The sequence below is a fragment of the Urocitellus parryii genome, chromosome 5 (assembly GCF_045843805.1).
Source record: "Urocitellus parryii isolate mUroPar1 chromosome 5, mUroPar1.hap1, whole genome shotgun sequence".
Lineage (NCBI taxonomy): Eukaryota > Metazoa > Chordata > Mammalia > Rodentia > Sciuridae > Urocitellus > Urocitellus parryii.
In genome coordinates, this window is record NC_135535.1 from 178,061,458 (window position 1) to 178,088,118 (window position 26,661).

At 41.5% G+C, this 26,661-nt stretch overlaps 1 protein-coding gene across 5 annotated transcripts in view; it reads left to right on the forward strand.

Moving 5' to 3' along the window:
- The window catches only part of Plce1 (phospholipase C epsilon 1), a 288,120-nt gene that overhangs the window by 174,593 nt on the left and 86,866 nt on the right, over positions 1–26,661 (forward strand). For all 5 annotated transcript variants that reach the window (XM_026397323.2, XM_026397326.2, XM_026397325.2 and 2 more), the window contains exon 5: positions 25,355–25,500. In XM_026397323.2, coding sequence (XP_026253108.2) covers positions 25,355–25,500 — 146 coding nt within the window. The remainder of the gene's footprint in view (positions 1–25,354; positions 25,501–26,661) is intronic.

Sequence of the window (26,661 nt, forward strand, 5' to 3'; positions counted from 1 at the left end):
GTATAGTAATTTTTTTTTGTATATGACTATACAGAGTAACAGAGTTGTGTAACCATCACTCCAGGCAATTTTAGAATATATTCACCACCTCCCAAAAAACCCTATGCCCCATAGCAGGCAGTCCCCATTCTTCCCTGGAAAACACTCATCTCATTTACGCCTCTGGATTGGCTTCTTGCAGATATTTCACATGAATAGCATCCTACAACTTGTTGCCTTTTGTGTCTGGCTACACTTGAAAGTAGAAGACATGGGTTCAATTCCTGGTTCTATTTAATGGCTATAAGCAAGTTGTTTAGTAGGTTACTCAGCTTATTTGAATCTTTCCTTCCTTCCACCCCTCCCCCCCCCATTTTCAATTATGTTCTTCCCTTTTCTAAATTGAAGTACAATTTACATGCAGTCAAATTCACCGCCTTGAACCTGGCTTTTTTAAAACATATTTTAAAAATTTTTAGTAATAAATGGACACAATATCTTTATTTTGTTTACTTATTTTTATGTGGTGCTAAGGATCAAACCCAGTGCCTCATATGTGTGAAGCAAGTGCTCTGCCACGGAGCCACGACCCCAGCCCAAACCTGGCTGTTTTTTTTAACGCATTGGAAATTCACTAGTATCATTACACCTATCAATAACAGGTTCTGAGTAGTATTGCTTTTATGGATCTACCATCGTTTATCCATTTATTAGTTGAAGGACATTTAAGTTATTTTTTTTTCTTTTCAATTAAACTACCAGAAACATTCTAAAACAGGTAAATATAGGTTTTCATTTCTCTTAGATAACTATTGAACTTTTTGCAGCTTGGTACAAAAAAAAATGATCTTGCTGCATCATTTTATATTTCCAACAGCAATGTGGGAATTTCATTTATTCCCATCCTTACAGGTTCTAGCTGCTGTCACAAACCTCAGTTTCTTTGTTTGTCAATGCAACAGCGATCCCTGCCCTATTACTTACTCTATGATGATTGTTAAAAAGATTAAAAAAGAGAGAAGTGAAAAAGCGTAGGCAGAAGTTCTCAGTGAACTATAAAGCTCTGTATCCAAGTAAGAAAAGCTGCTGTTAGGATGCTGGTGATCCTGCCCACTTACATGTGAAGCTTGTTTCCCACATGAGCTAAGCGTTTCATTTTTTTTCCCCCTGGATCTTGGCAAAGTGAGTCACAACAAGTCTCAAACAGCAAGAGGTTTTTGCCTTAGATGCATTCTGGAGTTTGTTTTGGCTTCCGTTTTTTGAACTCTTCACAGAAACAGATAAATGACCAAAGTATAAATCATCAAATGGGAGTCAGTTTTGTCAAGAAAAATGACCCTGTGTGATGGAAGTCAGCAGGAATGGAGTCAGCGCGACCGACATTGTGACGTGCTAGGGGAGAAATAAATGGGAGCCTAACCAAGCAGTGTCCCCAGGGTGAGGCATTCAGGACGACTCTGCGGCAATGGGGAGGTCTGGTGGTCAACTGTGCTGGGGCGGGAGAGCAGGGTTAGGAAACTGACAGTGGAAGTATGAACCTCAACTATTTTTTAAATTTGAAGCTTATTTTTTTCCATTCTAGAAACAGAAGGCATCAGAAACAAGCAAGTCCAAAGTTATCTCCTCGGAATTGAAATGAACTATTATTTAGTGTGTTATAGAGATGGTCACATATAGAAATGTTTATAAATATGTGTATATGCCCAGGTTAGCCCACAATGCATATTCCCTCGCTCTATTATCTGAGAAGACAGAGACAGCTGACATATCAGTACTAACAAGCACACCTAGCCCCCAAACCTTGGTTTCTAATACTATTCTCCAATAAAAGGAGCCATGGCTTCTTGGAGAAATGGCTGATTTGAGGACTAAAACTGAAAATATAGGGTAAACCTGGAGCATCTGGTGGTGCCAGAAAGTAAGGAGGTGCTCAAACAGAAACATGGTGATGCTATGGAAATTCCTCAAAAAACAGATAAGGAACCACCATATGACCCAGCTATAGCACTCCTTGGTATTTATCCTGAAGAATTAAAGTCATCTGACTACAGTGATACACACATACCCAAGTTTATAGCAAGTCACAATAGCCAAACTATGGAACCAGTCTAGGTGTCAGTTAATGGATGAATGGATTAAAAAATATTATATATAAATATATGGAAAAAGGAAAAGAAAAATGGGCAGATCTCATGAAAATCAAAGGGAGATCAATAGAGCAAAGGGATCAAGGGGGAAGGTGGGAAGGGAGGGGGGAAATGCTAGAGAGTGACATTGGCCAAATGATATTGTTATATTGTGTGTATATATGAATATGTACAACTGTGTTGCATCAACAGAAAATGTGGTCGGTGGGGAAGCCCACAGTAGTGGAGCCTGTCAAAGAAACAGGGAGCCAACTAAATGAACTCCCAAGGGCCAAAGCTGGAACAATCTGAGCAAGAAAGTAGTGTTAGATGACAGCCCAAAGCACAAAATAAATATTCATGAATCTATAATGATATGATTAAATAAATAAATAAGGGAGAGTAAGTAAGTGGGGAAGAATAGACAAATCTGTACAAAAGAATTCTAAATAACTACGCTACCTGCAGGAGGGGGAGCATAGCTCCCTGCTGCTTAAGCATGAGCTGGGCAAGTGACCTCCTTCCAAAGAAAGCAGTATGGAAGGAGGGGAAATGAGTAATTCTAGAGTACAGGAAGCTGAAAAATCTTATGTCAGCCAGGTGACCAAGGTCAGCATCGACAGGCACCTATCATATTGGTAGAATGTGCCCTTTACCTTGTGGTCTTCCTCCCTTAAAACCTTAGCACCAGTCTAAGCATGAGAAAAACATTAGATCCCAACTTAAGTACATTCTGCAAAGTACCTGACCCTTCTTAAAAATGTCAAGGTCATTAAAAATAAGGAACGTCTGAGGAGCTGTTACAAACAACAGGTGCCAAACAAGACATGATGAATAAATGTTATGGGACCCTGGGACAAATACAACAAAAGGACATTTGATAAAAACTGAAAAATAATGAAGTATGGAAAATTTGGTTCATAATATAGAAATATTAGTCTATTAGTTGTCATAGATGCTTGATGATCACCTAACACATTCATAAAAGACGACATTGAGTGCCAGGCATATGGGAAATTGCATTATTATTGCTATTTTTCTGTAAGTGTAAAAGTATTATAAAATATGCTGTAAAAAGCTATCTCCTGGGCTGGGGTTGTGGCTCAGTGGTAGAGCACTTATATAGCACATGTGAGGCACTGAGTTTGATCCTTAGCACCACATAAAAATAAATTTTAAAAATAAAGTCATTATATTCATTTACAACTAAATTTAAAAAAAAAAAAACTATCTCCTTTTATAAAAGAGAAAGACCTAAAATGTCATTCCTTATTTAGACCACTGTGTCCCACTGAAAAATATTCTTTGAAGAATTATACTTTAATCTTGATGATTTTTAAAATAAGATTAATCTTTTATAGATTGTACAATTTTGGAGTATGTGAGCCTCAAATGAAGCATTTATTATAGTTTTTTTTATTATTGCTCAGACATCCAAAGAAAAAGACGACTGTAGATATTTGTGAAGCATTTTGTTTCTAAAATTTAAAGAAATCTGGAGAAGGAATTGGTTAAATAAATAAATAATAAAAATCCAGCAAATAATCATTCAGAATATCAGGCACAAAATCAAAGGCCACTCTTTCTGCCAAGTTAATGATGGAATCCAGCCTGGTTTTAGCTTGTGCTTTTAAATGCTATTTAGTTTTGGTTTTCAGATTAAAAATAAGAGCAACTTATTTTTAATAAACTTAACTTACAAATGTTAATAGAACCCAACATTTCTTTAATGTGATCTACCATGTATGAATATGTCTATGTGATAAACCTCTGGAATGTTTAACTCCGTCAGTCAAGATGTTTTAAACCGAGGGAGAACTCCCATATTCCTTTTATCAACTTTATTTATTCCTGACCTGAATTTGCCTTCTCCCACCCCCCAAGATAATAGCAATACCTTTAAAGGATATGTAGCAGTTTAATCTTTCATTACTTTCTAGTGAACTTCCTGTGACAGAAAGTTTCTGGCAAGATGTTTTTACATTCAGATCCAAATCCATCTGTGACAAAACTGAGCCAAGAACTTCACCACCACCACCCTGAGGCCAATGCTCCCCGAAGCCCCTTCCAATCCACAAGAGTCCAGCTGCCAACAGCCCCTTCTGCTGGGTTTCTTCTCCTTGGACCATCTGCTTAGGATCTTTCCCATCATTACTCTCTAGGGCACTTTGCCATGTCTTATGCTCTGTTGGCCGTTTATGACTTGATGACAGAAGAAGGAGACCCTGGTCCCTTAGATACAAGCTGTATAAATACAGCAGGAGCAGACAGTTGCCAGGTATGGAGTTCATTCATGGACTGGTTTCAGCCTGGTGCAACTGGCTCATCACACTTTAGTCTGAACACTCATCTTTGCAGCTACCTCTGCCTTTTGCTAAATATACCCAACACTTCTTTAGTACCTTCCACTATGTTCTTCCTCTCAAATTTTTCTTTATGATTCTTGTCTATTTGGTTAGGTAGAATAGTTACAATCTGGTTCTAATAGCCCTGTGCCGTGTGCGTCATTCTGTAGGGAACCCTTATTAAATCCACCTCACAGTCCTAGGGTTGTTCAGATTTTATAGATGGCAACACTGAAGCCCAGGAACTTAAGGAGCAGGTCTGAGCTCACACAGTTGGTAAGTGGGAGAACTAGGATTTAGGGCAGACATGTACCTCCAAAGCCCCTATGCACAGTGGCCCTCCAGATGGATCCTGCTCCCCACTGTGACCACGATTTCACAGCACTTAGGAATCCCTGTCAGTCCTCCCTAAATATTTAGTCAGCATTTCCTGGACTCATCTTTAAATTTGCTATATTTTTTCCATATAAGGAAACAAAGAGGTACAAATAGGAATGTTGACTTCATATCAATGTCTTAAGCAGAAATTATTAACTTGAATCCAATCAATTGGTCTTTTAGTTTGGGAGTCTAAACTATCATTTATTTATTTTTAATTATTTGGGGGGTTTTTTTGGTATGTGTGGTTCTAGGTATGGAGCCCAAGGTCTCATGCATGCCAAGTTCACACTCCACCACCACTAAGCTACATTCCCGCCTCTAAACTATCATTTTAAAAACTTTAAAATGTAGAGCTCCACAGCTTGCATTAAGCTTTTTGCATCTTTATTTTTCATGAGCACACATTTTGCAACAAAAATACTATACTCAGAACACCTGGATTCCTAAAGAGATTCCACCCATGGCCCCATAATTATGTGTGGAGTCCCACATGGACTTGGTAGGTTGCTGGAGCTGAGCCTCTATAAGCAGAAATGAAAAGCTGCTAGAACACATCTTCTCCCTCCTGGACTCTCAGCCTTGATAAGAATATTTTATATTCTCCCTCAATAAAGGCATTGATGGTGATGATTAGAGAGAAAAGTACTGAGCCGCCCCCCCCCAGCCTTGGCAGCACTTCCCAGGAGCAGAACAAGCTGGGTGAATATCCACAACATGTGAAGGCAGGGGAAATATTAGTCTTTAATTTGAAACAATATCAGATAACCAAAAGGACAGGAATCCTCAGGTCTTAGTCTAAAAGATTCTACTAACTAGTAGTTTGTGGTTTTTATCAAAAGGTAACCTTTCTGGTCCTGATTTTTTTCTTACCTAATGATAAAATGTCAGCATTCGGCTACTTTTTAATGTTTTGTGTATGCAAAAGCACACACAAAAAAAATGAATGAAGGAAGGAAGTACTTAAGATAGCTTTCGAAAAATGGTAGAATAAAAATGTCTAGAATCATGCAAGCAAGAATACCTAGGCAAAGCAAATAGATGTTATTGACTAAAAAAGTTCAGTGAGAGCTTCCTGGTAACCTAGGCAAAAGGGTGATATGATGGGTAATATTATTCTCATCTGGGGATGGGAGGGAAAAGGAAGGAGAGAAGCAAGGCAAAGAAGCAGCAATATACCAAATCAGAAAATCCAAGCTGTGTCCTAGATCTCTGGGAGGAATGTCTGGCATGTGTCCTGTATAAAATAGATAGTGCCTTCAAGAGCAGTTTTGAGGACAAAAACATTTGCAGAAACAATCTCCCTTAGGCCATATTTTATATTCTCCCTCAATAATGGCACATAATGCAAAAACAGGACTTTAAAGATATGAGGTGGGGAGTTAAGATAACTTGGTACAGGTGCGTAACCCCTGATAGTCTTAGTTGGCATGTGGATAAAGCTGAGGAAACTCAGGAATGAATGCCTGGCACTATCCGTAGGATGTCTTTCATGAATTCCAGTTGCCTTAGCCAAGCTTTTGACAAGTGTGACATGCTACAGATGGTTGAAAATTGAAATTCCTGACAAGTACTTTTATATACAAAAGTAATCCAGGTTTGCAAAAGTTCTTCCTTCCACCACCTTCCCGTTCCCCAGGGGACTTTCACCTGTCTGCTTGCAAAGAGGGCCAAGAAACTATTTTTATGGTGATCTGTCGTGAGGGAAGGAAGGAGGGAATTTCTTTTTCTACTGTATAGAATGCTGTGTTGTTGGATTGGGCTTTTTAAAAAAATATATTTATTTTCTAGTTATAGGTGGACACAATATCTTTATTTATTTTTCTATGTGGTGCTGAGGATCGAACCCAGCGCCTCACGCATGCTAGGCGAGCGCTCTACCTCTGAACCACAACCCCAGGCCCTGGATTGGGCCTTTTTAATTTTAATTTTTATTTTACAAGCATGTATTACTTGCACAAATAAAGCTTGAGCCAGGTACCTGGCAAGAGGGAAAAAGGAGAGAGTGAAGATGAGGCATAATTGTGTATAAATAGAATTGAAAAGGTCTGTTTAAAGAAAAGAATAAATTATGCACATGAAGCAGTCCTGTTACTTAGATGTTGCTCCATAAATACTGGATGACTAAACCAGCTGCTGAGGGTCAGAGGGTGGACATCACCACCTGGCCACCTCACCTGGGAAACAAACGTACTGAGACACTTTAAGCCACTTTGCTGCCAGGCACCGTGGCATACACCTGTAATCTCAGTGACTCAAGAGGCTGAGGCAGGAGGATCACAAGTTTGAGGCCAGCCTTAGGAACTGAGCAAGACCCTAAGCAGCTTAGCTCGACCCTGTCTCAAAATGAAAAATACAAAGAACAGGGGATGTGGCTCATGGTACAGTGCCCCTGGGTTCAGTTCCAAGTACTGATAAAATAAATCTCTTTGCTGCTAGTAGGGGAGCATCCCAATGCCTTTTCTAAGATGAACAACTCCCAAATGCACCCCCAGATTCCTATCTGTCAGCTAGAATGATATGCCAGAGGTAGGCTGCCAAAAATGACTCTTCTGATCCAGGATAATTGGAATTGAGCTCTGCCTCCTGTCATCAGTTGGTCGGTAGCCTTTAGTTGCTCCTTGAAACTGTTCCTGGAATATAATCCATTTTGTCCATTCAGTTACTCATCCAGAAATATTGATTGAGCGCCAGCATTGCTCTGAGCTCTGGGGATCCTGCAGGGGACAAATAAACAGAAATCCCTAACCTCATGGAGTTTACATTCTAGTTAGGTGGAGACTTACGATAAGACAATCAATAAGATCAATAGTGGACTGAAGAGAAAAATAAAAATGGCTGTTGCAACCTTAAGTAGCATGGCGAGAAGATGCCCCACTGAAAGGCTGGTATTTGAGTAGACTGGAAGGGGCAGAGAGAGGCAGCAGTCTGGATGTGGCAAGGAAGAACCTCCCAGCCAGCGGGAACCAAAAGGACTAAATCCCTGTGGGAAGTGTGCCGGGCACGCAGGAGAGCAGCAAGGAGTTCAGTGCTGCTGGGTGGGGTGAGCTGTGGGGGTAGAAAAAGAAGCAGAAGGCTATGAGTCAGAAAGCCCAGCTGATAGAGCTTGGAAGGTCATGGTAAGGGTTTTCAACTTCATCCAAAATGATAGGAGGAATCATTGGAAGGTTTTGATCAAGCCATCTGCATCTGTTTCTGACTTGTTTCTTCCACTCAGGCTTGTTTTGGGAGTTCATTCATGTTGATATGTGCAGCTATGGGTGATTCATCTTTAATGCTGTCTATTATTCTTTTGGGTGGTTCCCAGCTGTGTGTCAGCTGTGGACAGTGGGCAAATCTATATGGCCAAAAATTTGAAATTGCTACTAGCAAATGGCAGAGTGGTCAGGAAAGCCTGCCTTCCATTGTTTAGAGCTTGAAGGGTTGTCGAAGTGATGCTCTGAGGACCTCCAGGGCGTAATCCTTGAAGAGGCTGCTCTGCTCCTTCCACAGCCTCTATCAGGGAGCAGCTCTGTTACCCACTGTTGAACCATTTACAAAGGATGAACAGCCTTCCCATCTTCCCTTCCCTTTTCCCTTTCTTTTCATCATGGAGGAGTGGGGTGCGAGGAGGGCCTGGCTCATGTGGTGAGGGGCAAGGGAGCCCCTTAGAGGCACATCAGTGGCATGGCAGAGGGAGGTCCCCAGCACTCAAGGATTCAGGGTGGTGAAGGGACACGGCACGTGACGGGGTGAGATGAGAGACAACCCAAATGTTGGGGGAGTGGTTACTTGGTGAAAAAAACAAAATTACTGGGGCAATAAATAAATACATTTTAAAAAACTAGATGAGAGCCAGGTTTCTCACTATTCAAAGATACTTATAAAGATACGAAGAAGGAAGGCTAGGAAGGACCTTGAGGTGTTAAGTTGAAAATATAGATTTCATTATAAATTTATGTCTTTGATATATATACAAAGACCAATAAGAGGAAAAAATATATATGTGGGTGTGCATAGGGCACACAGATATTGGAGTCTAAATACCATTCTTCCCTAAAAAGAAATTAGAACTTCTTGGAGAAATGACGGAGCCTATGACTGGGACAGGGAAAATTAAAGATAAGTCTGGAACATTTTGTTATGCCAGAAAGTAAAGAAATGCTCAAACGAAGATGGAAACATGTCAAAAGGACCCAGTAGCCACTTGGGGACAATTTGAGTTTCAAAATAAATAATGATGGTAATGGATTCCAATACAGTGAAAAATTTCCAACCCAGGAGTCTATGCTGATTTATATAAGTATATGAAAAATAAATAAATGGAGAAGAGAAAGTTTTTTCTTACCAAAGAATGTACCTAATAAATGTGAAAAGAATGATGGAAATGTAAATCATTGGTAACTATCATAGAACAGCTGGTTCAGGTGGTGGGTTATCAATGGAAGGCAGGTGGGTGGCAAGTACATTGGAATGTCCTACTTGGGATATCTCCTGACAAAATAATAATCAATTACCAGAAGAGAAAATGGTGACATTGTGTTGGAGATACCTGGTAGGCAGCATCCTGAGCAAATGACCAAGATTCCTATCCCGAGTGGTGTGAAGGCTCTGCATCAGGCGCCTTCTGGTGTGATACAGCAAAGGGAGCCCAGCTTCTCTCTGTGTATACCTGGAGGGTACCTGAAGGACAGTATCACCTCAGTCTGTTCATGAGAAAGCATCAGGCAGACCAAGACTGAGGTCTATCCTGAAGAATGCAAGGCCTGGAGTTGTTGAAGTTACATGAAGACATCAAAGTGAGGGAATGATGAGGGAGGATTCCAGGTTGAAAGAGACTGGAGAAGGAAATGCACCCTGTGGTCCCACACCAACAGAATCAGCATCATCTGGGAACTTGCAGGAAATGCGAGATATTCTGCCCACATCCCACCCACTGAGTCATTATTTGCATTTTAGCAAGATCCCCAACAATTTCTATGCTAGGGAGTAATTACTTCCCAGGGCCCTAGATAGTGTTTCCAAACACAAGGCTTTCTCAGAATCGCTTAGGAAAGCTTTCATAAGGGCGATTCTGTTCCTCTTCCCAGTCTACTGAGTTTTATACTAAATAGTGAAGTTTGCAGTTGGGTTTAAAAACAAAACAAAACAACAACAACAACAACAAAAAAAAACTCTCCCCAGTGATTCTGAAAGTGAGCTATGCTTAAGAATCACCGGGCTCTAAATGGCAATGTCATTCGCATAAATGGCCAAACCAGGATTCATTTCACTCTCAGAACATAGCTTATCATCAGTACAATTCTGCTCCAAGCACCAAGCCATGACCCAAACTAATACTTTAATGCAAGAGTGGAATGTAAATAAATATTGCTGGTTCACATTTCAGGAGTTTTCTAGGACATTTAAGTGGATTTGAAAAATACTTTTTAAAAGATTGTTTGTACAAACATCATACTCTTTCCAGTCCTTGTTTGGCATAGAGTTTAATCAGATTTAAAGTGGTGAGTGTTCTTTGTAAGGTTGTATGTTTCTTTTCTTCCAGGGCATGTAAACCAGGACATCTGGGTTTTATCATTAAAATACTAAAACATGTCCAGCATTTTTAGGAAATTTAGGCCAGAGTTTATATGCTACAGGTGTTGGATATATTTGATACAAGGCTGGAACCTACTTATTTATAGTTATAAGGGGGAAAAAGAAAGTATGCACAGCAACTTTGTTTCAGGAAAATATTTGACTAAAGTGTTTTAAGTTTTGACAATGTTTTCTAGCACTTGGAAAAATAGGAGAAAAATAGAAAGAAATCTCATATTTAGTTTTCTATGAAAATACCTAGTTTCCAGATATTCTTTATTTTATATTATATATTCAACTCTCATCAGCTCATAGCAAAATTTGCTTTTACTCTCTTATATGTGAATAAATGCCACTTACTAGTAGTAAGATTGGCTAACCTTCCTACTATGCCAAGCAAGTTCACATTATTTTCTTTAATCCTATGATCTTTTAAGGTAGGTATGGCTCACAGACTTGCTTTAAATTGAAAGTCTAGGGGGAAAAAATACTAAGCAATATTATCACACAGCAAATATTAGAGACTTAAAACCAATACTCCGCCTCCCTCAAGCATCTATACAGAACATTTGTCTAATCAATATGCCAAGATCATCTTTTATTATTTTGTTCTGATCTGGGATTTGTTTATTTTGGGGCATACGATGTGTCACTTTCTAATTCCAGAATGGTGCTTCTTTTCAGTTTCTATCATCTACACCCTAAGCACTTCCCAAGTAATGATTTATTTGAGAGATTTCTTCCACTAGATATAAAACATGAATTTACCCCTCTCAGGTTAATACTCACCCTTTCTCTACAAGAAAAGCAAGGCTGATATTTGGGGGATTCGTGTAACCCTTAAATTACCAGACTCCTAGACCCTTGTACAGAAACTGTCAACACAGCCCCACACTTCTTTGGCTGAGTACCCTGAATAAAACAAGTCAGACCTCACTTTCAGCCTGCTCAGCAAAATCACTCTAAAAATCCTACCAGCGAAGTGGCCCCAGCCTCCAAAATAAATCCCCTTCCTCTGCCGGTCTCAAGCTCACTTTAGCTTCCCTAGCTCCAAGGTTTTGAATTTCTTTGGCTCTTAACCTGGAGTTTGTGCCCACGGAGCCTTTCATCAGCCTCCAGCCCCTAATTTGCAGCTGGTGGTGAGCAGCTGCTCCCTCCCTTCCTGAAAAAGATCCTCACCAGAATGTTCCCTGCAGGACCCTTCCTCCCTTCACAGAAACAGGGAGGTTTTCTTCCCCCGGCCTCTCCCTCTCTTGCCATCCCTAATGAAGACAAATAGCAACTTTATACTATTATTTCTGCTGTGTCTTCCCTTGAACATGCCTTCTAGAATTCTGCCCCAAGTCTTCATTCTCCTCCGCCCTTTCCCTCCTGCAGTCCAGCCTGCAGGGCACAGCTGGTATCCCTCTCTGGCTGGAGCTACAGGGGAAAAGTTCAAGGCCAGCATATCTGAAATTCTGTAGACAGTTCTGCCGCCACAGCCACCTCTTGGACTCCATCCAGCCTGTTGAGGGCTGTGACATGGCAGGCCTTGAGCTGGGCACTCTTGCTTTCATTGCCCTGGCTCGGTCCCAATTTATTCCTAGGCTTTTGCTTTAACTAGGACCCACTGCCACCATCTCTGAGTTAGTATCTTTAGCAATTGTATAGCTCCCATCTCTCCCCCTCTTCCTCGCCATCAGACCACCTTAGCTCCTTCCCAGCTGGCACTGCCCAGAATGCACTACTTCTGCACCCAGCAGGGAGGGCAGTTGCTGTGCATCAGAGCCCCTTCACAGAGACAACTGAAGCCCAGCCGGTTATGAACACAGGATGTCCTGAGGCCAAGAGGCTTGGGGTCCCCCCAGTATTGCCACTCACTCACTGGGTGATGTGTGCAAGTCACTAACCTCTCTGGCCCTCAGTTTCTTCATTTATCAGATAAGGGAAGTAGACTAAATAACATCTAAGGACTTTTCCAATTCAAACATTCTGAGGTTTGTTGATTTATTAGTCGTCACCCTATTTCACAGGATCACATGACTAAAAGCTAGTCTATTTTCTGGACAAACTCCTCACAGTAGCCTCGGCTATGAAGTCATCGATGCCCACATGCCTTAATCTTATTTTGCATTATAAAAGAAAACTTCCTATGTGTTTTGATTTTAGAGTTCCTCCTATGACATATTGATTCTGGATGTACGACATCAATCATATAAAATTCTGTGATGCCCTTTCTATTTTGACCTCCCAAGCACCCATCCTAAGCAGTTTCCAGAGATGAAAGGATGTGTTTTCAAGTGGCCAGATACAGGTGGACAGTCTGCAGAACTGCCAGTGGAGACAAATGCCAGGCTATGTCCATACCAGACTAAAGTAACCAGGAGGGAGCCAGGGTCAATATTCTAGGGTTCTTCTAGATATTAGTGTGCCTTTGGGGAAAAAAAATATCTCATGGTCAAAGGAACTGGGAAACACTGAATATTAGCTCCTTCTTAGAGATTTATCATGCACATTAGCATATTAAAGGCTCCAAGAAATCCTACCAATAATAAAAAAAAACTCTTTTTAATCCCAGCTTTCCCTGAATTTATATGGCCCCAGACATTCCTTTACAAAATACTTAACATCTGCTAGAATATATCCCCTGGAACATGGTTTGGGAAGCATTACCTCAAAAAATTGCTGGCTTATTTCTATCTGGGATTTTTAGAGCAGAAAGGGATAATAAACAGCTGTATTTCTTGAGCACCTACTAGGTATACAACATGGAATCATAATTAAAAATTGGCAGATCAAATGTGTGCCCATCAAAATTTCAAAACCTAATGTCCCCAAGGGACAGAAACTTATGACTAGTCAACAAACAGGACAAATGAAGGATCAAGTGTAGCTTGGAAGAGCTGGAGCAGGGCCACTGGGCAGTTGTTTGACGTTCTGAATTGAATGCAAGCTCTCAGCTGTCAGTCTCAAGTTCCTCTGCTTTGCTCCACCAGGCGGTTACCACTCAACAGTTACACGATCTCCTTGTAGGACACTCACTGTTTATTTTTATAGATTAGATAGTTGGCGAGGCATTTCAAGTAATTTTGTACCATGCTGAATTTTTGGACAGGAATTTTTGCCTTTCCTGTACAACTCTGTGGGTTTTTACACAGAATTGGGGCATGTTCTTCCTTCCAACAAAGCAAGAAAGATATTGAAATGGCCAATGTCACATGATGTGGTTAAATCCACTCCATCAAATGCTGTCACTGCAGACCAATGTCCCTGATGTTTCCAAGAGATGAAGGCCCTGGGTTTTCAGGGCAGCTGATCTTGAAGAACCTGCTTTGACTCACCACTGTTTTGTTGTTTTTATTGTTGTTTTCAGAGGAGGGAGGCGGGCTGTGTGCCAGGGATTGAACTCAGGGGCACTTGACCGCTGAGCCACATCCCCAGCCCTATTGTATTTTATTTAGAGACAGGGTCTCTAAATGGTTGTCCCACCATGGGACAGAGAAGTTGAGGAGGTAGAGTTCAGGTTTTATCAGATTTAGTCCCTAACAAGTTTTCATTCATAGAGTTGGTTAGCACCTCAGTTTTGCTGAGGCTGGCTTTAAACTCATAATCCTCCTGCCTCAGCCTCCTGAGCCCCTGGGATTATGGGCATGCACCACTGCATTTGGCCTCACCACTGTTTGTTTCAGGACTTCCTTACCTACCAGGCTGGATGTATTCATGTATCCCCACTTTCTCAGAGAGCCCCCACCCCAGTCCCTTCCTCATCTCCTGCTCCTACCCCTCAGGGACAGCTTTGCTTAGACATTCTGTTGATAGACTTTCTAAAAACTTGCCTGACCCCTTTGTGCCTTCCTTTTCCTTCACCTTTCTGGCATCTTTCAAAGATACAAAGGATCATTCTTTTGGAGGCCCTCCTCCGTAGGAAGCCTCTCTCTGCTGAACAGAGAAGAGAAAGCTGGAGCTGTAATAAAAAGGTCAGCATTGTTTCCACAAGGGCTTCATCTTGAAGTGGGAGCTGCTGATTGTTTTTTTTAAATTATCAGTATTAGTTGACATTTATTGAACATGTACTCAGCTCCGAGCCCTGGAGCCCTTTACGTATATTGCTTCTTGTATTAGTCACCATACCCCTTGTAATACAGGACATTTGATGGTCCCCTTTTTACGAATGAGGATATCCAATCTCGAGGTAGTTTAGAAACTTGCTCAAGGTCACAGAAACAGTGAAAAGCAGAGTCCAAAAATGAACCTGAACTTTTTTAGCTTAGAGCCTACTTCATATACTCTCCGGCCCATCATGGGACAGAGAAGTTGAGGAGGTCAAGTTCAAGTTTCACCAGATTTAGTCCCTAACAAGTTTCATTCATAGAAGCTCAGCCCCACAAACATGCCCTGCACCAACAGCTGATTTAATTGTTTTCTTCTTAAATATCCATTCTATCTACATGTATCCATCGGGGACAGGATGTTACCAGTCTTTTTTTTTTAAATATTTATTTCTTAAGTGTAGATGGACTCAACACAATGCCTTTATTTTTATGTGGTGCTGAGGATCGAACCCAGGTCCCACCGGTGCTAGGCAAGCACTCTACTGCTGAGCCACAATCCCAGCCCCATGTTACCAGTCTTGGTACGCTGTCAATATCTTTTGTTTCTTCACATAGATGTGTATTCGGGGGAACATACACGAATCACAAACCATTTTCTCCTCTTCCGTTCTCTCCTCCCTGCTTGATTATCAGTGTTTGTTTGGTTGTCATCTCCTGACCCTTGCTCACCATCTGTATGACAATTGATAAAAGCTTATATTTCACACCAAGTAAAATAATGACTAGCTGGACTCACTTTTTGCTCACCTGGGCCAGGTGCCAACCTGCTCTGGGGCCCAGAGTGATTCACAGCATGTCTCCTGGCCCTGCAGAGTGGCCCTGGCAGACAGTATTCACTCATCCTCTTCTCCCAGGCAGTGTGGTCAGTGGTTTCTCCATCCAGGGGGCTCTCTCAGGACACCTCAGAATGGGCCCAGCCCATTATAGACCAGATGAGAAGTCCACCACTGCCCTCTCTCTCCAGTACCCAAGAATCTCAGGGAAAATGGAATCTTTAAGGTGTGGGCCAAAGGACCCACAGGCTTCTGCACCATGGCTTTCTAGGTGTCAGGAGATGACAACCAAACAAACACTGATAATCAAGCAGGGAGGAGAGAATGGAAGGGGAGAAAATGGTTTGTGATTCGTGTATGTTCCCCCGAATACACATCTGTGTGAAGAAACAAAAGATATTGACAGTGTACCAAGACTGGTAACATGAGGCTGGGATTTTCCCAGCACATCTTTTTGAGCCTCTTGGGTGCAGAGCATGCTGACGGTGGTTGCAATGGGGTCATCTTCTAGAGTAAGATATCTTGCTCTAGGTCCCTGAAGCAACTCAGGTGCTAGGCTCATCTCCTGAGAAGTGCAGCATTAACAGGGAGTTGGCTGCTAGGCCTCATGCATAACTCAGAACAAGAGGTTGTTGAGCACCTGCCCCCTAATCATGTCAGATCCTGTACCGGGAAACAGATGAGCAAAACTGTCCTTCCTTCAAGGAGCCCCACCTCCAGTGGAGGGGCTAGGGGGTAGCAGTCACAGTGCAGTCTAGTAAGGACTCACTAACCAGAGGGCTCAGGGAAGGCTGCCTGGAAGAGGTGACATCTTTGCTACTTGGAAACTTATTGGATGGACAGCTTGAAAATGAAGAAGGGTTCCAAGAGTGAACTTGAGGTCTGGGGCCTTCTGGGTGGAAATATCCAGTTCATTCTTGAATATACAAGACAAGAAATAGTCGTTTGATACCAGGGGCAGAGAAGCATGGGTAAAACCAAGTTAAGGGGGAGGGAAACATCTATGAAGAAGAGGTAATATAAGAAGAGAATCAAGAAAGGCCAAGACAGAGCCATGAGATACACCATTATTCTAGAACCACTCATGCCAATAGAGCACAGAGTTGTAAGCATGGGCCCTGGGCTGGGGTTGCTTGGGTTGGGATCCCACCTCTACCACTTACCTAAGCTTTGTGATCTTAGGCAAGTGGCTAAACCTCTCTATGCTTCTATTTCGTTGATAAAAAGGAAGTGATAATGACATTTTCCTATTTTGGTTCTTATACAAGTAGATGAATTAATGTTTGCTAAAGACTTAAAACAGAGTCTATTTAAGTAAGTTCTGGGAGTATTTGATATCATTATTTCACTGATGTCAGAAAAGAGCAAACCCATGAAGCATAGTAGCACATGCCTGTAATCCTAGGAACTTAAGAGGCTGAGGCAGGAGGACCACAAGCTCAAGGCCAGCCTTAGCAACTTAGTGAGACCCTATCTCAAAATAAAAAGTAAAAAGGCCTGGGGACATAGCTCAGTGGTATCCCTGGGTTCTATATAAGAAAAGGAAGGGAGGAAGAAAGAGATGCAAACCCAGCCGTTACAGAATCAATCTCATGGTGCCCACTGACACTGACCAGTTGAGATCCCCCGAGTGGGAGAGGAAACAAAGAGCCCAGGAAGCAGATCTGAACTGGGGAGGGAGGGACAGGTCATGCAGAATGGTATAGATGCCACCCTCTGCTGGGAGGGCAGGTCTGTCTGCCTTGCTCACATCTGCCCCAGTTCCTTGAACAGTGCCCACTGGAGGGTGAGCTGCTTCAGAGAAGGCATCAGTCACGACTTGCTGAACATGTCAATATTTGTCAATATTTGGCTCATCCCCAGTTTACAGGTGTAACCTTGGGCAAGTTATTTAGCTACTCTGAAATCCCTGGTTATAAATACACACACACACACACACACACACACACACACACACACACATATATATATACACTAGCATTTTTAAATTTTTTTTCTTTTTAGTTATACATGACAGCAGAATGCATTTAATTTCATTGTACACAATTGCGGCACAATTTTTCATTTCTCTGGTTGTACACAATGTAGAGTCATGCCATTTGTGCAATTATACATGTACCGAAGGTAATGATGTCTCTTTCATTCCATCATGTTACCTACCCCCATGCCCCATTTGTCGAATTCAAAGTTCCTCCATCTTCCCATGCCCCCTTCACCCATCATGGATCAGCATCCACTTATCAGAGAGAGCACTTGGCCTTTGGTTTTATGGGATTGGCTTGCTTCGCTTAGCATGATTATTCTCCAGCTTTATCCGTTTACCTGCAAATGCCATAATTTTGTTCTCTTTTAATGCTGAGTAATATTCAGTTGTGTATATATATACCACAGTTTCTTTATCCATTCATCTATTGAAGGGCATCTAGGTTGGTTCCACAGTTTAGCTATTGTGAATTGAGCTGCTGTAAATGTTGATGTAGCTGCATCACTATAGTATGCTGATTTTAAGCCTTTTGGGTATAGACCAAGGAGTGGGATGGCTGGTTTGCATTATGGGTTCCATTCCAAATTTTCTAAGGAATCTCCATACTGTTTTCCAAAGTGGTTGCAACAGTTTGCAGTCCCACCAGCAATGTATAAGTGTGCCTTTCCCCCCACATCCTTGCCAACACTTATTGTTGCTTGTATTCTTGATAATTGTTGTTCTGACTGGAGTGAGATGAAATCTTAGAGTACTTTTGATTTGCATTTCTCTAATTGCTAGAGATAGTGAACATTTTTCAATTTACTGACCAATTGTATTTCTTCTTCTGTGAGGTATCTGTTCACTTCCATTTATTGAGTTATTTGTTTTTTTTTTTTTTGGTGTTAAGTTTTATGAGTTCTTTATATATTCTGGAAATTAGTGCTGTATCTGATGTATGTGTAGTAAAGATGTTCTCCCACTCTGTGGGCCCAGGTTCCTCTTCTTAAAATGGAAATAGTATTAGTTCCAGCCATGTAGAACTGAGAGAGTTAAATGGTATAAACATTGTACGTTTCACAAATACATTCTGATATGTGAAAAGCTGTTGTTATAATTATGATGATTAAAATCATGCAAAAAGGGATGGGAGGTGTAGTCCAGAAGCAGAGTATGTGCTTAACAGGCATGAGGCTCTAAGTTCGATTTCTAGCACTAAAAAGAAAAAAACATGTGAAGAGGAAGAAAAATGATTCATAAATAACCATGGAGTAGGATCAGAATAGTTTGATGCTAGCAGTTCATTCATATCAAGACTTTTTATGTAAACTATTAGTTACAGATTTAACTTCCATCATATCTAAAAGGGACTATATAACTAAGATCCTGTGTTATGCGACTATTAACTACTTTTACAGAAGGGAAGAATATGCATGAGATGAGACTTACTTTTGAATATCATTTTATAATTGGCTTTAAAATGAATAATCCATTCAATTCAATTGAAGATGGTAAAAGAGAAGATAACACATCCTGCCAATCTGCTAGTGGTTTCCTCTAGTTCATTTAATTATAAATAGTATTCACATATCTCAGAATATTTTCCCTAGTTGGTTTTAAAATAGTCGATAACTCTAGTGAATTTAAAACCTAATTTCTATGGTTTAGCTAAACCTAAGATAAATTACCTCCCCTCCTGTTTTTCTTTGTCACTTAAACTCACCATCAATATAATGCTGAAAACAGTAAAAAATTTTTTTAAAAAACCCTAATTTCTGAGTATTCAGGGAATTTAGAGTTGAAGAATGTAGGAATAAGCAACTATCTTTTGCTTATCATGTGCAAGAAATTCTACAAATAGTAGGAAGGTAGTTAGAATGGTATGCTCTCTCCCCTCAAAGAGTTGAGTAGAGAAGATGGGCTTGCACACAACAGCCTCCGTTGGCAGGCAGAGTGTGCTATCTTCATTTTCGTATACTTGCTTCAACTTTTCCTGCCCCATGCCTAGCATAGTTCCCAGCAAATTCATAGGCATGCGGTGACTGTTTGTGGAAAGATTAAGCACCATTATAGAGATATAAATAAAGTGTTTTTGGAGGGCAACTGGGACCAAAGAGTGGTAGGACTAGTCTTCCAGAGATGCAGCATATAAATGGGTAAAGTTGGTCTTCTACTTATCCAGTCATAATACCAACCATGTCACCATTTAATAACTTGCTTGTGGGATTTTTCTCTGACTGATCTTCAAGTTCTTGTCTTATTTACTAATGTCCAGCAGAGTTCATGGTACATGGAAGATACTCAGTAAATATTTATTAGAAGGAGGGTCACTTCATCAGGTGTAGTGCCACGTGCCTGTAATCCCAGCAGCTCGGGAGGCTGAGACAGGAGGATCGAAAGTTCAAAGCCAGCCTCAGCAATGGCGAGGCACTAAGCAACTCAGTGAGACCCTGTCTCTAAATAAAATACAAAATACAAAAAAAAAAAAAGGACTTGGGATGTGGCTCAGTTATGAGTGCCCTTGAGTTCAGTCTCTGGTACCAAAAAAGAAGAAGGAAAGTCATTTCAAGTCATGATATATTTTTCAATTTTTTTTGTTGTTTTTTTTTTCATTTGCAAGTTAGTAGAAACTGAACTCAAACCTGCTCATACAAAAAAGGAAAAATTGCTTTATGTATATGAGGTCATCAAAAGGTTTCACGCATGGTTAGATGTAGGAGTCTGACAAATGTCCTCAGGAATCTATGTTTATCTTTCTTTTGTGTTGGCTTCATTCCCAAGCAGGCTCTCCTGATATTGTAGCAAATATATCTATTGACGACCCTGAACTCTATCTTTACATTTTGTGATCTCAACAAAAAGATGTGTCTCTTCCTGTTAGTTTCAGCAAAAGACTCAAGGAGAACTGTAGTTAGCCTGTCTTGGTTCGGACACTGATCATCCCTGAGGCCAGGCCTGAAGGAAGGAGCGTGGCCAGCCTCATGCAATCTGTACAGTATTCACGTATCTCAGAATGAGGAGAGGTGGGACAGCCAAAGCAAGAGTTCAAACAAAATTCCCTACATCTTCACAGCACAAGTCATCAAATTGAAAAAATGGCATAGATCTCCGTGTAGACAGAGAACAGAAAATGGTGCATCTAAAATGTCAGATGGATAATAAAGATCTAGATGGAGACATAAATATGTTCATATATGTGTTTGGGTCATTATAACTTTTAAAATGACATTTTATTCCTACTGAGGACTCAGGGAAGCCTGCAGGAGAGATAACCTGTGAGTTATCCTTCTGTTAGGAAAGGACAGTGCTCAGGGCAGTCACAGATTCTGCTGGTCCAGCCTTGTCTCATAAGCAAGTGGAATTCAGAGACTGCTTTCTTCTGGATTTCTGTGTTCTGGTAACAAGAGTCATAGTAGTGGTGGTGGCAGCTGCTGCCATAGTCTCCGTAGTAAATGTTCCTGGAGCCCTTAACCATCTACTAAGCTCTGTGTTGAGATCTTCAGATATAATCTCCCATGTCATCTCACTGTAATTTTTTGAGGTAAATATCATTCCCCTTTTATTGAAAAGGACTTGAGGCTCAGAGCAGTGAGGTGACTTGCCTCGGGAACATGCCCAAGGGAACAGTGGAACGGGGACTTGAGCACAGTTCACCCAACTCCATTGCTCCTGCTCCCCCCCACTACTCTCTGCTGCCTCCCTTGGCTTCCCTTCCTAGTTCCAAAAGGGTCCTGGACTCAGGTCCAGTTGGTGAGATGAAACCAGGGTGGCCAATTTATAATATTGGACTGTATGGACTCCAGAAATGGTGTGTGGTCCCTGATTCAAGGACCCACGATACAGAAAAGGGATACAGAGTCTCTGGGCTAGATCTCATATTTCAGTGCATTTAAGAATCACCAGGGGGCTGGGATTGTGGCTCAGTGGCAGAGCGCTTGCCTCGCACATGTGAGGCACTGTGTTCAATCCTCAGCACCACATAAAAAAAAATAAATGAACACAATAATGATATCGTGTCTATGTATAACTAAAAAAAAAAAAAAATCACCAGGGAGTTTATCTGAACATGGAGATTCCTAGGCCCTGTCCTCCCAGGTCTAGGTGAGGCTTTGGGATCTGCATTTAAGTAAACACCTTATGACCACCCCCAGTGATTCCACTGTGAGTGCTCACACTTGAGCATTGCCTAGGCAGGTGTGTGTGTGTGTGTGTGTGTGTGTGTGTGTGTGTGTGTTACGTACTTGCATTCATGACTGTGTTGCATTCATGACTGTGCCTGCATGCTCTAGTTCAAGGGTTAACTTGGTCCACACAGGGAGGGTGTGGATGTACACTTCATGTAAAGTACTTGCATGTAGCTTTGTCTAGACTTCATTATCTTTTATAGAATTTACCATTTGAGCCTATTCTTCGCAATTAGGCTGACAATAACCATTATAAAATATCATCTTTCCATGAAAACTTAGGCTCAGTGTATTCAAAAAACTTTTTTGGCATAAAGTTATTTGTCTCCTTTTTCTGGACCTGGGAACAGCAATAGGAAATGTTCAGGCTTTTTCCCAAATATAATTCCTGAGTTCTTGGAGGCTGAGAATCCTCCCTGCCCACGGCCTCCTGGGATTTCGATGGTCTGCCTGTCAGCCTGAGGCACTGAGCATCCCCATACGAGAAATGTGGGAAAGGTGGCCTCTGTCCTTGAGAACTTAGGGTCTGCTGAGGGAGACAGAACAAGCCCATGTGAAAGAGTCAGACACACAAATATAACAAAAATAAGCCAGATGCACACTCATGCAGTGGTGAGAATCCAAGCATAGATGTAACTTTGGACTCAAGCTATGACAATAAATCCAAGAGAAGAGGAAGAAATTTGAATGTAAGGTACTAGGTGAACCATCAGAAAAGCCTTCCTTGAGGAGGTAAGCATTCAGCATTTAATCATTCATTCCCTCATTCACAGGCCTCATTAGACTTATAGAGGACAGATCTTGTTGGGTCACAGACACTGCTACCTACCTGTGAGCATAGCAGGTCTGACATCTGTCTTCGTGGGAGCACAACACCAGTTGGGCACAGAGCTCAGAATGCCATGGGGTACCACAGCAGGCAAACTTGAGGACATATTCCAGAAGGAAAGTCAAGGAAGTTCCCCTTGAGTAAGTGAAGCTTTTGTCCGACTCCAGAAGGCAGCCTTGCCCCTTACTTATAGCGGGGCCAGGGCACAGGTATACAGGAGGCTCCAGCCTGTCCACCTACCTTGTCTTCCCATCCTGGCTTGTGTACCAGTCGGTGGACCAATAAGGTCTCAAGCTCAAAGGAAAGGTCTCTGTGAGTGGTGCAAGAACATTCCTTCCAAATTGAGCTACAATGATGCTAATAAGGTATTTGAGGTGATAAGAGAGAGCAAGGTGCTCAGTTTGGCTAAGCCTAAAAGTACTGAAAAAAGCAAAAGAAAAAAAATTATCTTGGGAGAAGAGCAATTGTGGTGCTATGAGCAGGTCCCGGGGTTTAGGATCATCCTGGGAAGCCAGAGCCTTCTAGGAGGAGCTCTTGAAGAATGAGGCTGGGGCCTGATTTCTCTCTTTGTTCTGAGTTGACCACTAAAACTAGGTAATTAATCTGCCACAGTTAGCAGCTAGGGGCGCTCTCTCTACTACGGACTTGGTCCTTTATCTTGATACATTTTTTGTGTTTTCCTTTTTGACTCCAGTTTTCCTGAAATTCTTTCTGAATTGGCAACGCATCCTATTGACATTTGTCACTGAATCTTCTCTTTCTTTTTGTCTTATTTATTTTTTTCATATTTTGTCTCATTGATGACACTCCCACCACTTAGTTCCTCTAAAATCATGAATATGTTAGGCTATAGTAAGAATCTTCCCTGAAGTTTGTAAGCAGATGGTGTACGTGCGTGTGTGTGTGTATGTGTGTGTGTGTGGGGGGGGTGTTTATGATAACAGTGCTTACATAATCTCAACAGCCAGGGGCCCTTGGGACTCACACTCAGCGATGGAACAGTTGGCTTAAATTAGGTTTCCATGTGAAATATAGTATCGCTATTTTTTTCCTAGCATTGTGGGAAAGTGTATGGAAAATGATTTGACTGATAGGAAATAAACCTGGACACATAATCAGGATGGAGACCCAAAACCAAGTGGTGTTCTGCACCTGCGCTACAAGCAGGCCTCTCCAGGGGAGGGGAGTTAACCCTTTCCGGTCACTGCATGGTACAAGAATGGCCTGAAATACCAGTGGCTTTGCAGAGATCCTGATTTGCCATGAATTTCAACAGAAAAGGCTCTAAAGCCATGGAAAGAATATAGCCAGAGGCCTCAAGTAGTAATCAGTTGGATGACTTTGAGGAACGATTGTAACTTTTTAGAATCTCACATATATCTGTAGGGAGAAGGGTTTGAATCTTCAACTCAAAAAAATTGACAATGTTATGATCCCAAGTGACTTTGCACCGTAGGGCAGGGCCTGTCAAAAGCAATTCAGCCTAAAGGAAAAATTGAACAGTAGCACCAATGACAGTCAGTGTCTATCAGCAAAATAACTTCTTTTTAACCGAATGGAGTCAGAGTTTCACAAAAGTGACTTTTAACCAGTTGAGAAGACGAGGCATGGAGACCGTGAGCAAGGGGTAGCTCATAGCTGTAGAAGGGTCAGCCCTGGGAATCCTAGAGGGCTCCTGGGGAGACCTGGGTGGGGCTTCTCCTAGAGGTCTGAGTCCAGATCTCATCCGCTGTTGCCTGAGGGCCAGTGTGATCCAGAGCAGGTGGGGAACAGAGGGGCATGTTAGGAGCACTAGGGAGTCCTAGTTTTGACATCAACAAGAATGGTGACCTCAGAAAGTCACTTCTCCTGTGAGCCATATACTTGATCCGGAAAAATAGGGTTCGTCTGCCCTCTATGGTTGCTGCCAGTGCTAAATGCCATTAATTCTTATCTGTTTTTTTCCTCTACTTTTGGACATTATGCCCTTGACCTTGAACAACCTGTAGTCGTCTGGGTCACCATGCAGTCTCTGTTCAGGTCTCACCGTCATGCAGGCTGGGGAAAAGAATTGCTCCCCAGGTTTCAGACTATTGCTGAAATGAGGCCTAATGAGGCCATCTGAGGTCAAGACCAAGGTTTTAGTCTATTGACAACTGAATTCATTAACCTCAATGTTAGCCAGGGTGGAGAAATTAACTTAGATGGACGCTAGGGTCCAAACACCAAAGTATAGGGAGAATACTATAAATAAAATAATCTTAGAACTAATGCAAATGATTTCAAGAGTGTATATCATAAAGAGGTAAGTAGATGAGAATTATTACTAAATTTTTTAGTCCAGACTGTAGTAGTAGAAAAAACAAGCTCTATTAGAATATGTTTAATCCCAGAGTTGGAGAACGTTAGTATGCATGTATACACATTGGGCATTTATTGGGGATTAATAATATAACTCTGAATCAGGCACCCTTCCCACCTGCTAGATGAGGCCTTTAAGTAGGTCTGAGGATCTGAATAGTCCTTGACTCCTAGGATTGTTGTGAAAGATAATTGTGGTAATATAGGTAATGCTTACAATGGCTCCTGGCACATAAAAAGTGCTCTGTGAATATTTATTCTCTTTATTTTGACATTTGAAGTAATAGATATAGATATATATAAATTATCCAAAAATAGCTTTCTAAATTTCTTTTCATTTGATAGTATGTATTTTACTACTTGATAAACATCTTTAATCCATGCTAAGCACATTGATTACATCTAGTCTTGATGTCCATCGCATATATTTCCATCAAAATTATCCTTAAGCCTTATTTTCTTTTAGTTTCATGGAAGTGTATAGAGGTATCTTATAGGAGGGAGCTATGCTCAGCACTATACCACTAGTGCACTTTGAAGAGGGATCTTATCAATTGCCCTTTTCAGTCTCTTTATCTTAAAGATGAAGATGAATACACATAGACATTAATGACTCACCAAGTTTCTGTTTCAAAGCAGTGATGGAGCTTGGTTTTCACTTCAGATCTCTAGGCCAAGTCCTTCCTTTATTAATACTAACTTAATTTAAAAAAAATGTTTTCTTGTGGAAAAAAATATGTTTCTGGCTTCAGGACACAGTTTCAGTGAATGCCCCTCCTGCATCTTCCAGGTGAGCTCCTGGGTAACATGGCTGATCCTCACAGCAGGCTCCATGGAGGAAAAGCGGGAAGTCTTCTCATATTTGGTGCATGTGGCCAAGTGCTGCTGGAACATGGGCAACTACAATGCTGTCATGGAGTTCTTGGCTGGCCTCAGGTAAGTCAGCAGGAATATGGTAATCTGCACTATTTCCTCTGACTAGCCAACAGCACTGAATTCATTCCCCAGGCAGCCACACTTACCCAAGGAAACCAGTTGGTAGTGATCATTTTAGGGAGTGTACTAACTATTCCCTTCCAGTACCACAAGTCCTGTCCTTCAAAGTTGCTGCAGAATTTGGCCGCTGTAGGCCAGACATGATCCCACTTCACTGTGTGTGGTCTGATCCCATGTGCTTTGGCCAGCCTAAGTAAAATTACCTGGTTGCATTACCCATTAACTCTATCACTGGTCCCTCTCTTCCCCTTCCTGCCCATAAACCTCACTGTCACCTCTCCCTTCAGCTCTTCTTGAATTACCCCAGCATTGTAAACTCCTGACTACTACTGACCCTTAATAATAACAATGGCTAATACTGACAATAAGCTTCCTGCCACAGTCCGGCTGCAGCAAAATAACCGGGGGGGGGGGGGGTGACGAACAACTTGTGTACATTGATACAACAGGAGTGGGAGCCGCTTATTGTAGGACAAGAGGGGTATATATACATTCTACACAGCTTATCTCAATTAACATAAACCAATAAGGAATCTCCACACTTAATGGCTTGCTGGCGGTTACTTCACAAACCACTCCCTCTGGCAAAATGCCAGGCGCCATCTTGACTTGTTTTACAGACCCTAACAGCTTCCAATAATGTTGGTTCTTTCATAATCATTGAGCACTCACGGGATGTCAAACACTGGACTAGCTAAGTCCATTCCACTCTTTATATCTTGTAATTCTCAAAACTGTTCTTTGAAATTGATAGTATTATTGTTCCCTATTATACCAAAAGAGGAAACTAAAGAGAAGGTAAGTCATTCATGGCTGGGGCATCGTGCAGGCATCCTGGATTTTAGAGCCCATGATCATGACCACTGAGCTATTTGCTCCTGTGCCTTCTCTATCAAACTAGTAATAAAACCACCATCTCATTGTAAAGTCTCCCACCTTCTTCCCTTTCAGTCTTGGCTATGTTACATAAAATAACTGCTTGCCCTCCTGTGGGAAGCAGCATGCGTGTGAGGAAGGAGAGCATGAGTTGTCCAGTTAGTAACAGGGAATCAACTCCTGCCACCCCCCAACCCAATTCCCCAAGGAATAGCTCTGTGATCT